Source organism: Corylus avellana, chromosome 10, assembly GCF_965113065.1.
Source record: "Corylus avellana chromosome 10, dhCorAvel1.hap1.2, whole genome shotgun sequence".
Taxonomy (NCBI): domain Eukaryota; kingdom Viridiplantae; phylum Streptophyta; class Magnoliopsida; order Fagales; family Betulaceae; genus Corylus; species Corylus avellana.
In genome coordinates, this window is record NC_142499.1 from 6,284,630 (window position 1) to 6,299,090 (window position 14,461).

The 14,461-nt window shown below is 36.4% G+C and overlaps 2 protein-coding genes across 2 annotated transcripts; both read left to right on the top strand.

The window, feature by feature from the left end:
- Nucleotides 1-850: 850 nt before the first annotated feature.
- On the top strand, nucleotides 851-5,083 carry LOC132192257 (Mal d 1-associated protein). The gene is made up of 2 exons (XM_059607535.2): nucleotides 851-1,102; nucleotides 4,531-5,083. Exons 1-2 carry the CDS (start codon nucleotides 915-917, stop codon nucleotides 4,895-4,897), a joined length of 555 nt encoding a protein of 184 aa, XP_059463518.2. The 5' UTR covers nucleotides 851-914; the 3' UTR covers nucleotides 4,898-5,083.
- A 1,907-nt stretch (nucleotides 5,084-6,990) lies between these two features.
- On the top strand, nucleotides 6,991-12,643 carry LOC132191719 (calcium-dependent protein kinase 26). Its single transcript, XM_059606811.2, has 7 exons — nucleotides 6,991-8,134; nucleotides 8,823-8,966; nucleotides 9,067-9,219; nucleotides 9,917-10,032; nucleotides 10,160-10,327; nucleotides 11,349-11,573; nucleotides 12,297-12,643. The coding sequence occupies exons 1-7, from the start codon at nucleotides 7,243-7,245 to the stop codon at nucleotides 12,417-12,419; spliced, it is 1,821 nt and encodes a 606-aa protein (XP_059462794.2). The 5' UTR covers nucleotides 6,991-7,242; the 3' UTR covers nucleotides 12,420-12,643.
- Nucleotides 12,644-14,461: the final 1,818 nt, after the last annotated feature.

Here is a 14,461-nt window from a genome sequence, read left to right on the forward strand (position 1 = left end):
TACACATACTTGTACTTCCACACTCTCATTTTCATATTCTTTGGTATAGTTTTTAAAATCATTATTGGATATGTACAATGTTAAACTAAGACAAACAAAAAACAAAAAATAATAATAATAATATAAAAATGGCTAAAGGTCCAAGCTTTGGTAACAAGCTGACCCGTTTAAAACCCGACCGATCCACTTAGGGCTGTAACGAGCAGAGTTACTCGTGAACTTTTCTTGGACTTAGCTCGGGATCGGTTTGTTTATTAAAGAAACAGAGATTGAACAAAAAGTTCAGGCTCGTCTTGTATAAGCTCAGCTCGATTCGTTCAAACTCGTATAAGCTCGTATAACTTCTTTTTATTATCTTTAACTTTGTAATGAGATCATGTTATATATATATATATATATATATATATATATATATATATATTGTGTGTGTGTGTCAGTGTGTGTGTGAAATTGAGATTAGATTACTTAATGTTTGACTTAATTTTTCTAATTACCAAAACAATAAATCTTAAATATAATTAAATAATTAATAATTTGTATTAATTTGGAAAAAAGAAATTGAACAATCACGATATTTACTTTATATATGAAATAATTAAATTAATTGGGTAACTCGTGGACAAGTTCAAGCTTGACTCGTATTCGAACAAAATTAAATGAACTAAGCTTGAACATTCGATTACTACTGCCCTAGTCATCCACACCAACTCTGAAGCAGACGCACCCAAACAGAGCCATATTCTTGGGCCACCTTTCTGAACCTCCTTTCGTGGACTCTTATCACCTTGGGCCCAAAGTAATTTCTCACCTTTATAGGCTTTATATATATAAGAAATCGAAACGCCGCGCTCAAATCCCGTATAAGAACTTCGGAACTGTCCGGATTGAGCGCGAAGTCAGACGAGTCGGTTACAATGGGGTGGGTGTGGAGGGACGACGAAGAAGACGAGATCGATTCTTCGGCGGGAGGCGTTAGCTCCGGCAAACGGTGCGCCACCAGAAAGGTCTTGAAGTCGCAGTGCAGAACCGAGGAGGTTGAGCGGGGAAAGTTCATCAGAAAGTGCGAGAAAACCGAACAGGTTCTCAGGGAATGTGTCGGCAAGTACGTTACTAGCTTTATATATCTATTGCTTGTTTGGTTGCCGAGAAATTGTTTTAAATTGCAAAAGGGACTTGATATTTTGTGTTTTGTTTAGATTTTCGACTTTTTGGGATTGGATAGGGTTTATCTTTTATTTGTTTATCTATTTATGATATGTTTATTCAATTTTAGTTATAATTTCGGTCGGTTAGTGAATGGACGATGGATTTTGAAAGAGAGAAATGGATTGTTTTTTTTTTTTTTGGTAGAAATGAAATAGAAATGGATTAGGAACAAGGTAAATCACAAGAACTAGGATTTTGTGTGGGGGCCAACAAAAAGGGTACCTTTGAGCGTAGACTCTTCCTCCTAGCAAGATCCCCCGAAGCCCAACAACAACGATGCTGAGAGTAGACCCTTCTTTGTCTGTTTCTAAGGGAGGAATGTACTCGTCTTGAGCTGGCTTCTCAAAACTCAATACTCAACACGTTCTGTAGTAGAGAATTTGCAGGTGCACCTATACCATAAATTCACTTCAATCTCAGAACTAGCCACTTAGCATAAGTATATGGACAATTAATTATGAAGAATATCAATAACACACTACATTAACCTAAATGCTTCACATAGTTTTGATGCAATTATGAACCCTAAGGGGTTGGCCCAAGTGGTGGAGACCTTGGTTTTAAGATATCATCCCTTCAAGCTCCAAGGTTCAACACCTCATGGGTGCAAATAATTCTTTGGGGCCACACCCCCTGGTGAAAAGTAAACGATTTAACCAGTTCCGTGTAGGGAAACTTCCAAGGATGCGGTGCACGGGACTGGGGTTTACTCTGCAGGGGTAGGTCCGAAAGCCTGCCTTGGAGAGGTTCCCGACATCCCAAAAAAAAAAAGTTTTGATGCAGAACTTTAAGAACAGACCACTGAAGAAAGCGACCCAACAAGAATGAGGTGTGTGCATGATAGCTCTAAGTTATGACCGTATGTTGAAGCTGGGCTTGTTTTAGTCCAAGGGTGACGTGTGTACATGATAGCTCTAATCTCTTGTACTAATTTGGTCAATATTATAAACAAAGCTTTAGAGTTCCTTGCAATGGCTTTTTTTAATGCATAGCCTACAGCCACATCACATCTTACTAGTTTTATTAAGCTATACTGGATTTAGCTATAGAACATGGTGAGCAAATTGTTTAGTTACAACTGGAGAAAGAGACTTCTATCAGACGCTGAGACACAATCAGATGTGGAAAATGTTTTGTCACACCCCCCTTGTCCTCCCCAAACTCCCCACCCAGAAATAGCGTAAAAGAGGGTGGAGAACAATGACAATGATTGAAAGTAGTGTCTACCAAATTTGTCATTGCCAATGTTTGTAACAGATGCTTGTGACCAATAGAAAAGTTTCTCCTGAACCTTACTACACCTTCAGGGTTCTGAGGTCCAATAAAGAGTATGGATAAGCATATAGTTGGTTATTGAAGATTGTGATATCAAACACCATAAGACCCGATAGGACTTGGGATTGCGTCACCTCAAGTAAGTTATGAGTTTAACTCTTTAAGTTGCAGAATATGTATAGGGGGGTAGCAAGATATTTGGGGCTTTGACAAATAACTGGAAGAATGATATTTGATAGAACTGACGGGGATGTGGTTTGATGCTTATTGGTAGGATACAGGTGGCACTTGCATATAAGCATTTTGCTTTTATTTGAAAGAGACATGTCAAAGTCTGCAATGCTTGTATGTTATGCATCATGGACGTTATTTATAGGTAGCCCATGAAAGAACCCCCCAAAATAACCCCCCCTCCCCCTGGGCTCGGGTGGCTTGGGATGTAATATGTAGACCAAAAAAGAAAGGAGGCTTGGCTCTAGAGCTAGTGGATCTTTGGAAGAGAGCAGCTATGCTCAAGCATCTTTGGCCCTTCCACCCCACCCACAACGGTTTTAATACTATGCAGCATAATAGTGTTGCTGTGAAAGAGTTTCCAAAAAATGCAAAAACATCGATTTTGTAAAAGAGGGACGAGTGTGCCACATTTGAGTGGGCTGGAAGCAAGAAAGACAGATGGGTTCGTTTGCAATAGATCTTGGAAGAAAAGTAACAGAAAACCAGGATTTCAATAGCAGGAGAATGGTTGGAAGCCTACTTGAAGAAGTCTAACAAACCCACATCAATCAAGTTTACTCACTTTATGTTGTTTAAAATGAAAAAATTACCCGTAATAAGGCATTCAATGATTAGTTGAAGGGTTACTCTGTTTGTTGGCTTGCAAAAGGTTTGTAGAAGACGATTTCAAAAAGTTAGTCTTAAAAAATTGCAACATTACTTGGTGGAATTCAACCCATTGCCTTTTGCAGTCGGTCACAAGAAGGAAGGCCTTCATTTTTTTTCATTAAAAAGGCTTGCCGAATCTAGCTGTATTTCTCCCTTGGCCTAGGCTTGTGGTAAACTATTGAATATTAGGAGTTTAGCTGGGGGCAAAATATTAGCATCGCTCCTTGGACATGGCTAACTTTTTTTAAGGTTATGTTTTATTTTATTTTTGTTATGAGGTTCTTAATTAATCTTCAACCAGGTAGATGCGTGAGATTATGATCAATTACTTTGTATTCACTCAGTATCCAAGTAAAAGAGTTGTGCCCCTTGCGCTTCTAATAAATTTGCTTTACTCAGAAATGTCATTTTAAATTGAGTTTTGCTGCATTTTGTGATCTAGAAGGTTGAGCTTGAGGATTTGTCTCTGTTATTACATACAATAAAAATTGAAGACTGTTATTGATTCCCCTAAACTCAACTTTCCTTCAAGCTTAGGCTTATCTATAATATGATTATGATTCTTTTGGGTGGTTACGTTTTATTTGATTTTGCTCATGTGTGCGTGGGTTTTCCCTTGTCCAAGTCTAAGGGTTACAAAACAGGTGGTAATTCTCTCCAATCCCCTTAAGCCCCCTGTCATTGGTGAATGAGGGATTTGATTCCAAGTATTCGTAGCTTGTACCTTCTCTAGACCCTTAATTGTTTCCTTAGGCCTTATATCTTTGCTGAAGCACATTGCTAGATGGAGATTTTCGCATCTTAACCACTCTATTGCCTAAGCTTTCCAAAATCTTTTCTATCTGCAAGTTTTAGTCTCTCACTTTTTTGTAGATGACATTGTTGTCTGAAATTGGTATGTACCAACTCAAATTTTGTTTGTGAAATCAATTATCTTGCTTAAGTTGCAAATGATGTCCATCCCTCTGCTTCAGTTTAGGATATATTCTTGTCATTGAAATTTTGAATGTTAGCAATATATATGATACGTCTTTCTTGTTAGAAAACTGATACAGGTCCCAAGGAATATAAAAATTCCAATTGACATTGTAGCAACCTCCAATTTATGTTATTGGGCGGCAATGGGGTTTAGTCTTACACTTGCCTTTTTATTTATTTATTTATCAGGCCAGTTGAAGTAGTGGAGTTCAACAAAGAATATACTGAAGATGATGTAACAGACGAGGTGGTTAAACGATCTCTCTCATTTGGGACGTTAGAGCAAGGGGCATTGGACTTCCCTGGATTACGCAGTGATATTGAAGGTATCACGCGAAGCTTCTTTGGCAACCTCAACCGTTTCTTCGAAGAAGCCGATGGAATGAAGAACAACTTTTTGAACGTATTTGGGGTTCCGCGCGTGTTCGATGGCGGGGAGTCTTCTTCACCATCAATGAGGCGAGGGATACCTGTGGAGGAAGGCCTTCCAAAAGCAGGTGGCGAGGGTGAGTCAGGAGGACAGGTTGACCTTTCTGGATTGGCAACAGATGTCTAATGGTTTGTTAAGGAAAAAAAAGGGTTAAGTTTGTGTTTATTACCTAATAATGTAGACAAGTGGTGGTTTGACTGTATGTGCAGGGGGAGTAGTTTGAATGGTCAAACATAAAATCCTTTGGGGAATAAAACACGGGGTTTGACTTGATTTGGCCCTAGTAGAAAAATAAAGAGGAGCTTTCATCCATTCAAACGTGTTATTAGTGGCCTTCACTCATTGGAAATCTTCTTCGATAAGAAAGTTTATCTCCCGTTAATGCACGTTGGGAATTTAGAATTGGTAGTGGTGCACCACCACTTATCCCATTCACATGACTTGACCGACCCCAACGCTGTCAAAACGAGTTGATCCCGCGGGAGCTCCATGTTGCCCCCGGATAAAGCCTCCTCCATCCAAACTAATTGCACTTCATACCTACCCCTACCCCTACACCTACGCCTACCCCACCCCCACCCCCAATTTAGAAGACATAGTGTGATGCGCACTTGGAATTATCTACCAAATAAAAGTTCATCAATTAAATAAAAATACCTAAAACTTTTGCTTTCACCTCAGCTGTTCATCCAAGAGAAATCAAATGTGGGTCATTAAGTCTCCTAGGGTAGTTCAATCGGCTGTAAACCACGTCTTGTGAAGCGGAAGTCACTAATTCGAATTTCCTTCCCCCCTCTTGTGTGGACATGTCAATATATATATATAGGGTCGTCAACAAAAGACCTCTCAAATAGTTAACAAGGGACAGTTTGGATGAAATTTCTTTCAACTTACTCTAATAAATGCTAAGTGTCCTCGAACATGTGATGATACAAATTAGGATCATCTCTATTTTAAATGAATTGGATAATATCAAGTTAGTTATAGTGGATATGTACTTTTGTCCCCTCAAAAATTGAAAAGACAAAAATATCTCTCCACTATAACTAACTGGATATTATCCAGTTCATTTGAAATTGAGAGAATCTTGTTACATATTTTCTTTAACATTCTTAATGGTCATTTATTACCCTTCTACTAATCTAGAAACTCATTGATTTTTGATAAACTTAACATGTTAGAAGAAACTTGACATTTTATTAGAGTGAGTTGAATGAAATTTGGAAATCTATGTTTCTTGTGAATTATTTGAGAGGTCTTTTGTTGACGAGAACCTTGAGCCTTGTAGATTAGTCATTTTAAACCATTCTTCCAATTTGACCAGGATCCAATACCACGAGACTTACTATGATCCAATGCCACTTCAACAAGTCTCGGGTAGTTTAATCATTGGAAATCACTTCATTAATCTTCCATTGACAAATTAGATGACTTTTAAAGGAGAAGGCCGGAGGTGGGTATCAGATCCTTCTTCTACGCATAATTGTATAATCAACCCAAATTTTAATGTTGCCCCCAATTAAATTAAGGCTGCATAGGAACAAAATATGTATGCTTTATCCTATATCGTAAGAGCTAAGCATGTTTGGAGGGAGTCCAAATGGAAAAAACTAAAATGCACTCACCTAATTACACCCTTAAATAAAATACATAAACGAAATTGCACCGGCATGGCCGGCTGCCGGCAGCGGAGAGCCCAGCCCAGCCCAGCCCAGCTCATAACGGTGTCAAGAAAAGTAAGCACCCGGGGTCGGTCAATCACAGCTGACTACTTTGATTGGGCCCACCCCCCTCCACCATTCAATTCGTATAGTGCGTGTGCGCCTCCTAAAAGGTGCCGTTTGTAGTAGTTGTGCTTACACCCAATCAAAACCCACGTCTTAACGCGTCCGTTAAATCTGAAACATTCCAACAGAAATACCTGCATGTCTGTCTCTCTCATTCCTTTTCCTTCGCTCCTTCCCATTTCGTGTCCAATTTAATGCGAGAAAGAAAGAGAGATTAGGATTAGAAAAGGAAAATTTCAAAACCCTAGTCGCGCACAATCGAGGAAATTTCCAACCGCCCTTTTTTTTCTTCTTAAACCTTTGACGGCAAACCTTTTATGTATCCAAGTCTTTCTTCTTCTCCTATAAATCCTCCTCGGCGTGGATTTCGTCAATTTCATCATTTTTTTATTGTTGTATTGTCATTGGTTTCTTCTTCTTTCTTCCTTTCTTTTTTTTTTTAATCGAGGTTTTTCTTCAAGAGCTCTCAAGGCTCGGTCCATTGATTTTCATATCGGTTTGTTTGGGTCATACATGATACATCAATAGCCATTTCTGCTTTGACTTGGTGATTGACGTATGAAGCTTCGTTTTTCATGCTTTTTGCTTCAGAATCAGACACCCATATAGGAAAAAGCAAACGGGTTTTTGGGTATTTTTTGAATCATTATATGAGTAGTTGTTAGTAGAAATAGTGGGAATCACATGGGAAACAACTGTGTGGGATCGGGAGCTTCGTCCAAGTACGGACTCCTCCAATCAATTTCCAATTCGATTTGGTGGTATAGAACCTCAGATTGCGGGGGTTCTAACAAAGGATTAACCAGTGGATCACCTTCTGTGAAAAAAGAACCTGAATTCCCTTCACCTGTACAAAACAAGCCCCCTGAATTGGTGAAGATAGTCATTGAAGAGACTAAATTGGCACAACCCATTAGACATGAGGAGGAGAATCAAAAAAACCGGCACCAAGAGACTATTAAACCAGTAGAAGCAATGAGGCACAAGGAAGAGAATGCTAATAAGCCACCAAGGCCGAAGAATACGCCTCAATATGTGAAGAGGCTACCGAGTGCTGGACTTCGGGCCGAGTCAGTGTTGCAAACCAAGACAGGTAATTTGAAGGAGTACTATAACTTGGGGGCCAAGCTTGGACACGGTCAGTACGGGACGACTTTCCTCTGCGTGGAGAAGGAGACCGGGAAAGAGTACGCGTGCAAATCCATTGCCAAGAGGAAGTTGTTGATGAGAGAAGATGTGGAGGATGTGAGGAGGGAGATTCAGATAATGCACCACTTGGCGGGGCAGCCTAATATAATCTCAATCAGAGGGGCTTATGAGGATGCTGTTGCAGTTCATGTTGTAATGGAGTTGTGTGCAGGGGGCGAGCTTTTTGACAGGATCGTTAAGCGGGGGCATTATACAGAAAGAAAGGCAGCTCAGCTTACTGGGACTATAGTTGGTGTTATAGAGGCTTGCCACTCTTTGGGGGTCATGCATCGTGATCTTAAGCCTGAGAATTTTCTGTTTGTCAATGAGCATGAGGATTCTACTCTTCAGGCTATAGATTTTGGATTGTCAGTATTCTTCAAGCCAGGTTTGTTCTCTTTTTCCCCTGTTGAGAACCAGTTTTTTCTTGTATTCTTTGTCTTGTCATATTATTTATAATTAACACTATTATACCGTACTTAGTATTTTAAAATTTGATATCCTTCTGACATTGTCGTTGGGAACTTTCTTATGAACATATCAGCCTCTTGTTGTAATTATTTTGCTAGAAGTGGTAATATAGATCTAGTACAAATTCAGATAGTGCTCTGATTATGATAAATGCGGTTATTAGATTATGTGTTTTTGCTTTTGGTAACTATTTAATATTGAATCTTCTGATATATTTCTTATTGGCTCAAGTTTCAGGGCAGTCTTCCATAATTTTGACATGTAGGAACAATAAAGTTTTGATTGTGAATTTTAAAGCTTTTAGGGTTGCTAATTATTATCATCCTAAAAAATTGTTGTAGGGGAGAGGCACCCTTTGGAAGTTTTAAGATTACCTGTCAAATAAATAGCAGAATTCTATGAGACAATCATAATGCAAAATATGTTGTTCCCAATTAGAATGTGATATTCACCTAATGATACTCAATTATTTGGTAGACTGTGAACTCTATGCCGTTTACCTGCTTCTATCTGCTTATTTGATATTGCTTATTATCAAAGGTTTTGCAGTGCTATAGATATGATTTTACTATGTCTATTTTATTACTGATATTTCTAGATTACAGGGGAGGTTTTCAGTGATGTGGTTGGAAGCCCATATTATGTTGCCCCTGAAGTTTTGTGCAAGCATTATGGTCCCGAAGCAGATGTTTGGAGTGCCGGTGTGATCCTTTACATTCTTCTAAGTGGGGTGCCTCCATTTTGGGCTGGTAAGTGTCCTAGTGAAATTTTTATTTGTTTTTCTTGTTTATACTTTCATGCATGATGAAATTTTCTTTTCTTATTTCTTTCACTTTCATTTTGAAATAGAAACTGAGCAAGAGATATTCGAAGAGGTTTTGCGCGGTGATCTTGACTTCTCATCAGATCCCTGGCCCAACGTCTCTGAGAGTGCAAAAGATTTAGTTAGGAAGATGCTTGTCAGAGACCCAAGAAAGCGGATAACTGCACATGAAGTTTTGTGTAAGTTGTTTAGTTTTTTTCTTTTTCTTTCTCTTTTTTTCTTTCCCTCCGTGGATATATATGAGAATAATCGTGAGTGTGATGGTGGGAAAACCCCCCTCTCAACAGATTTTTCATGATATATCATATAAGTTCACTGCAATTTCGTATAAATATGACTTGCTTTCAAATGCTAGATTAGCTAGTAATTTCTAGCTTCTGGGTTTTTATTGTATGGTTAAAGACTGATGGATAATCAATCAACTGGTTTGTTATCATACCTTGATTGTCTGATGCACAAATTCAATCAGTAGCTTTCTGTTGTGCTCTTAATAAAATGGTTTGTAAACTCTTTGGGAGCGATTTCCTGTTTTAGGTAGTTACTCTTTTAAACAACATGGCCTTGAATTCAGTAGAACGTCTCTCTCAGAATCAGAAGATCTTTTTTTTTTTTTTCAAAGGAATGTAGGATGACATGCATCAACCCAGCATTGCTGTTTGAAGCAAATATAAGAGAATTGATTTCTGAAAAATAAAAAATAAAAAGGAAATAAATCTTAAGAAAACATAAGCCTTTGGATAAGGCAGATGACTTTGCATTCTCATTCTCCACATGTGAGCTATCAGTTTATTTGATGGACATATGGAAAATCAGGTCTATGTTAGTAAAAAACCAGATGTCTTTTTCTTTGATAATGATTGTGGTGGTTCCTTGCAGGCCATCCTTGGGTTCAGGTTGATGGGGTGGCTCCAGACAAGGCTCTTGATTCCGCAGTCTTGAGTCGCTTGAAGGAGTTTTCTGCAATGAACAAGCTTAAGAAAATGGCTCTTAGAGTAAGTTCTGGAAATTTTATTATATCATAGAAGTCAATCCCACAAGTATTTGTGATGTTCTTTCCAAATTCGATTATGTGAAGAAATTGCTTTTCTTCTTCTTAATTTTTACCTTTATTATCTGTAGGTTATTGCACAGAACCTCTCTGAAGAAGAAATTGCAGGTTTAAAAGAAATGTTTAAGATCATAGACACTGACAATAGTGGTCAAATTACTTTTGAAGAACTCAAAGATGGACTGAAAAGATTTGGGGCCAATCTAAATGAGTCTGAAATATACGATCTTATGCAGGCTGTAAGTATTGCAGCAGAATTATTGTTGATTCATATGCTACACTTGAAACCCACAAACTCTGTGCTAGTATTTAAAAATAGATGAAGGTGCTTCATTGCTTTAATTCTATCATGTCTTTAGGTTACATGATTCTAATTGACTGCTATTTTATTCAGTGAATGTTCTAGGATAGCCTAGAAATTATTTTTTCTTCATGCACCAAGAAGAAAAAATTTAGACATTTGGATAACTGAACTATATGGCTATGGGAATCTCACTGTGTCTTAGCCATTCAAGTGACTTTGTAAGATTTATGTTTGAAGTTAATCTATCTTTCACGAAAAAAAATAAAAAATATTGTGTTCTTGCTAACTTGGACAGTATACATACTAATAGCTGATTGAGTTTTAGTGGCAATAAAAGTATTAGTACAAATAAAAATATATGGAAGGCTCTATGCAACATTGGTGGATCCTTTATATATGGAAATTTTGACTGCAATTGTAGAAATCAAAACGTGGAAGCTTTTCTGGGGAAGTTTAGGGAATGTTAATTGGGGCACCTATATACACTATTATTTTATAACAATTACACTAAACAAGTAAGATTATTCTAGATAATAATGTTCTTCTTAGCACAGTGCTACAAGAAAGGACGAAGAATAAAGGAATTTATAGATTATTTTTGCTCTCAAATTTATCAGAAGCAAGAAAACATATGGCAATAGCATACAAAATGACCACAGACTGTTTGAGAAAATACAAGGAATCATGTATCAATTTTATTAGAATTCACAATACTGCCAGTTTCCCATTTATCAGCATTGCTGTTATACTATTTATACTAAAGTAGATGCTTTTTTTCAATATTCTCATATCGTTTAATTGCTTGCAAGCCTTCATGCCTGCGAAACCTCATTATTGCTCCTATGTTCAAGGATGGCTTTTGTTAATTCTATAGTTCACTGAGTGGTGGTTTTGCTGGCTTCTGTATTCAAATCCATACTAAACAATGGTCTAATATGTTTGTTTCATAATAACAGGCAGATGTTGATAATAGTGGCACAATTGATTATGGAGAATTTGTTGCTGCAACGTTGCATCTAAACAAAGCCGAGAGGGATGATCATCTATTCGCTGCTTTTTCATATTTTGACAAAGACGGCAGTGGCTATATTACTCAAGATGAGCTTCAGCAGGCCTGCGAGGAGTTTGGCATTGAGGACACGCACTTGGAAGAAATGATCCAAGAAGCAGATCAGGATAATGTAAGTATATTCTTTATAATCACATAATTTTATTTTTACTTGGAATTCATTAAGCCCTTCTCACTTGAAGAAAGAATGTAGCACATAGAGAAAGCTATTACATTTAGTTATCAACAACCTTCTTGCACTTTTTCGGAGTCCATGGTTGACAAACATCAATAACTACGTGAAAATATGTGCGAATGTGCGTTTGAGACAAAGTGCAAATATGATGTGTTTGGAACACAGAAAAGAAGGAAAATAAAAGAAAAAAAAAATTTAGAGAGAGAGAGAGAAGTAGTAGTTAGCAAGAATGGTTGAGAAGAGAAGGGTAAGAAATACTGGGGTGGAGAAAGGCTACTAAGTAAATGAGTCATATAGCATTGTTTTAGTTTGATCTTTCATTTCAAAAATAATTATAAGTCTCAATATCCCTTATGAAATAATTAATGGAAATTTTCATTGATGATAGAAGAATTTCTAACCTCACAAACACCCTCCCAACTTGGGGTGAATCCAGAGCTTCTAGTTAATAACTAAAGGAGAGAAAAAGCCAATGATTAAGTTGTAGTTATTGAAGCACAACCTTTTTGTGATTAGAGATGGAAATTATCATACCAACTGGTTGAGAATGAGATAGATAAGCTGGCCAAGTAGATTACAGTGAGTTCGAAACTGACTTTAATTTTGTAATTAGATTCGGCTTTCAATTTGTTCTAAAATTTGCTTGATTTTATGTTTCAGGATGGACGAATAGATTACAATGAGTTTGTGGCCATGATGCAGAAAGGCAATACTAATTTGGGCAAGAAGGGTCTACAAAGTAGTTTTAGCATTGGATTTAGGGAGGCACTTTCTGTCTGTTAAGATAGTGAGGCCTTCTTCTTTTTTTTTTTTTTTTTTTTTTTACTTGATAACTTTTTCTTCCCCACAGTATTGTGAATGTATACGAATTTTCAAGGTTTAAGGATCATCAGATGCTCGTAAATAGTAGGGTATACTATTTACTTGGATAGTTGCAGGCGTCTGATTGTGTCTTACAGATTGCAGAGTGGGGAAATGTAATCTGTGAAAAACAAGTTCAATACATAAACAGGCTAACTTCTCCTATGATTTGTGATTTATTGCTCTCTCTCTCTCTCTCATAAGCCCAATATAAAAATAAAATCAAAGCAAATGTAACAATCAAGCAAAATCAAGAGAAATCAAGAAGAAAATGAAGGGATTATTCAAGAATTCTATCAAAATAAATTACAAAGGACAATCTTTTCCACTATCTAATCATAAGTCCAAAAGATTTATGGATGTTTCACTTTCTAAAAGATTTTCTTCTTTGTTGTGAGATTAGCATAGGTGAATCCCAATGTAAAAAATACTGACAAAATTTCAAGGGTGAAGTGTTACTGTTTTTGACTTATTAGACCAGACAACTCTTTCTTTATGCTCATACACGTTTCTGTGCTGGTTTCATTTCAGATAATGGACATCATGAGTTTACTAGATCATATGGATATGCTTGGAACACTATAAGTCTCTTACGAAATAACGTGATAGTCCACCTAAGAGTCGAGTGGTGCCACATGGGCGTAAAAATTAAACAACAAAATTTGACGGGTAAATTTTATTGTTTAATGACTAACAAGTTGACATGAAAACTATCATGTAAACCGCCACGTCGGTTTGTAATAAGTATAGGATGAAGAAATTTCAATAAAACTCAGTGGGGTTAGGGTTGCTTTGTGATGGGTATAAAAAAAATATTAAACATATACCTAAGTGGGGCTTTCAAATTATTCTTGAAGACAAATTAATCTGTTGATAAATATGGTTGGCCCAGTTTGTGTTTATCCCAAAGAATTTGCTAGGTTTAAGTTGCTGTCATTTGTCAACCACCACTCGGCCCTGATCAAATAAAATAGGCACTGGAAAGATTATCATTCTGACTAAACATTATGATTATTCTTAATTATTATTATTAGTATTATAATTATTCTGATTAAAACTTGTTAACAACAGTAAAAGGTAGAGGAATGCCTTGTTTGGTGAGTGAAAAGATGGAAGGAAAACATTTAGAAATGACATTTTTTTTTTTTTTTTATGACATCCTAACTAAATATATGTTAATATGTTATGCTAGATTTAAATAATAATTTTTTTATAATGATTTTGAGCTTTAATTTTGAGAGGTCTTCTGGGTGTCATTATCAATGAAAATGCAAGGAAACAGCTCATTGTATGGTAAGGACATTATTTTTGGGATCCAAGGTGTATCATTTAATTTATAGTAAAGTCATTTTCCCAAATGCTTTTTTGAGAATATATTCACATAATTATTTTCAGATTTCACAATTCTAATGAAGATTTTTTAGATTTTTAATTGAAATGGGAGATAACGAGACGGAAATAAGATTGACTGAATCATGTTAAATCATCAATTATTTTAAATTAATACAAATTAAATTAATTAAATTAATATTTTATCAGATTTATCAATGATAATGCGATAAAAATAACGAAGATAACGCACCGCCATAGCTTGTAATAAGTCAAATTTTGATAAATCACTTGTTAAAATATAACATTAATTAATGATTAATTGGATTGAATGATCTGCATTTTACAGGTAATATACATTGTACAAAAAACTACTTCAATATTGTTTGACTAAGATTCGTATCTCTTTTCTTTTTAACAAATTAATTCCTATCTCTTGTAGATTTGTTAATTGACAGCATTGTTCACAAGAATAATATTCCTAATTAAGAGTTTGAAATAGGAAAAATGCTAAGTGTTTTTCTAGTGTTATCTTGGTATCTTCCCAACTGTGATGTAGCTTTTAAAATTACCAATAAATTAAAAGTCAATAATGATAATTTTAAATTCAACGGTGATTAGAACATTAGAAGAAC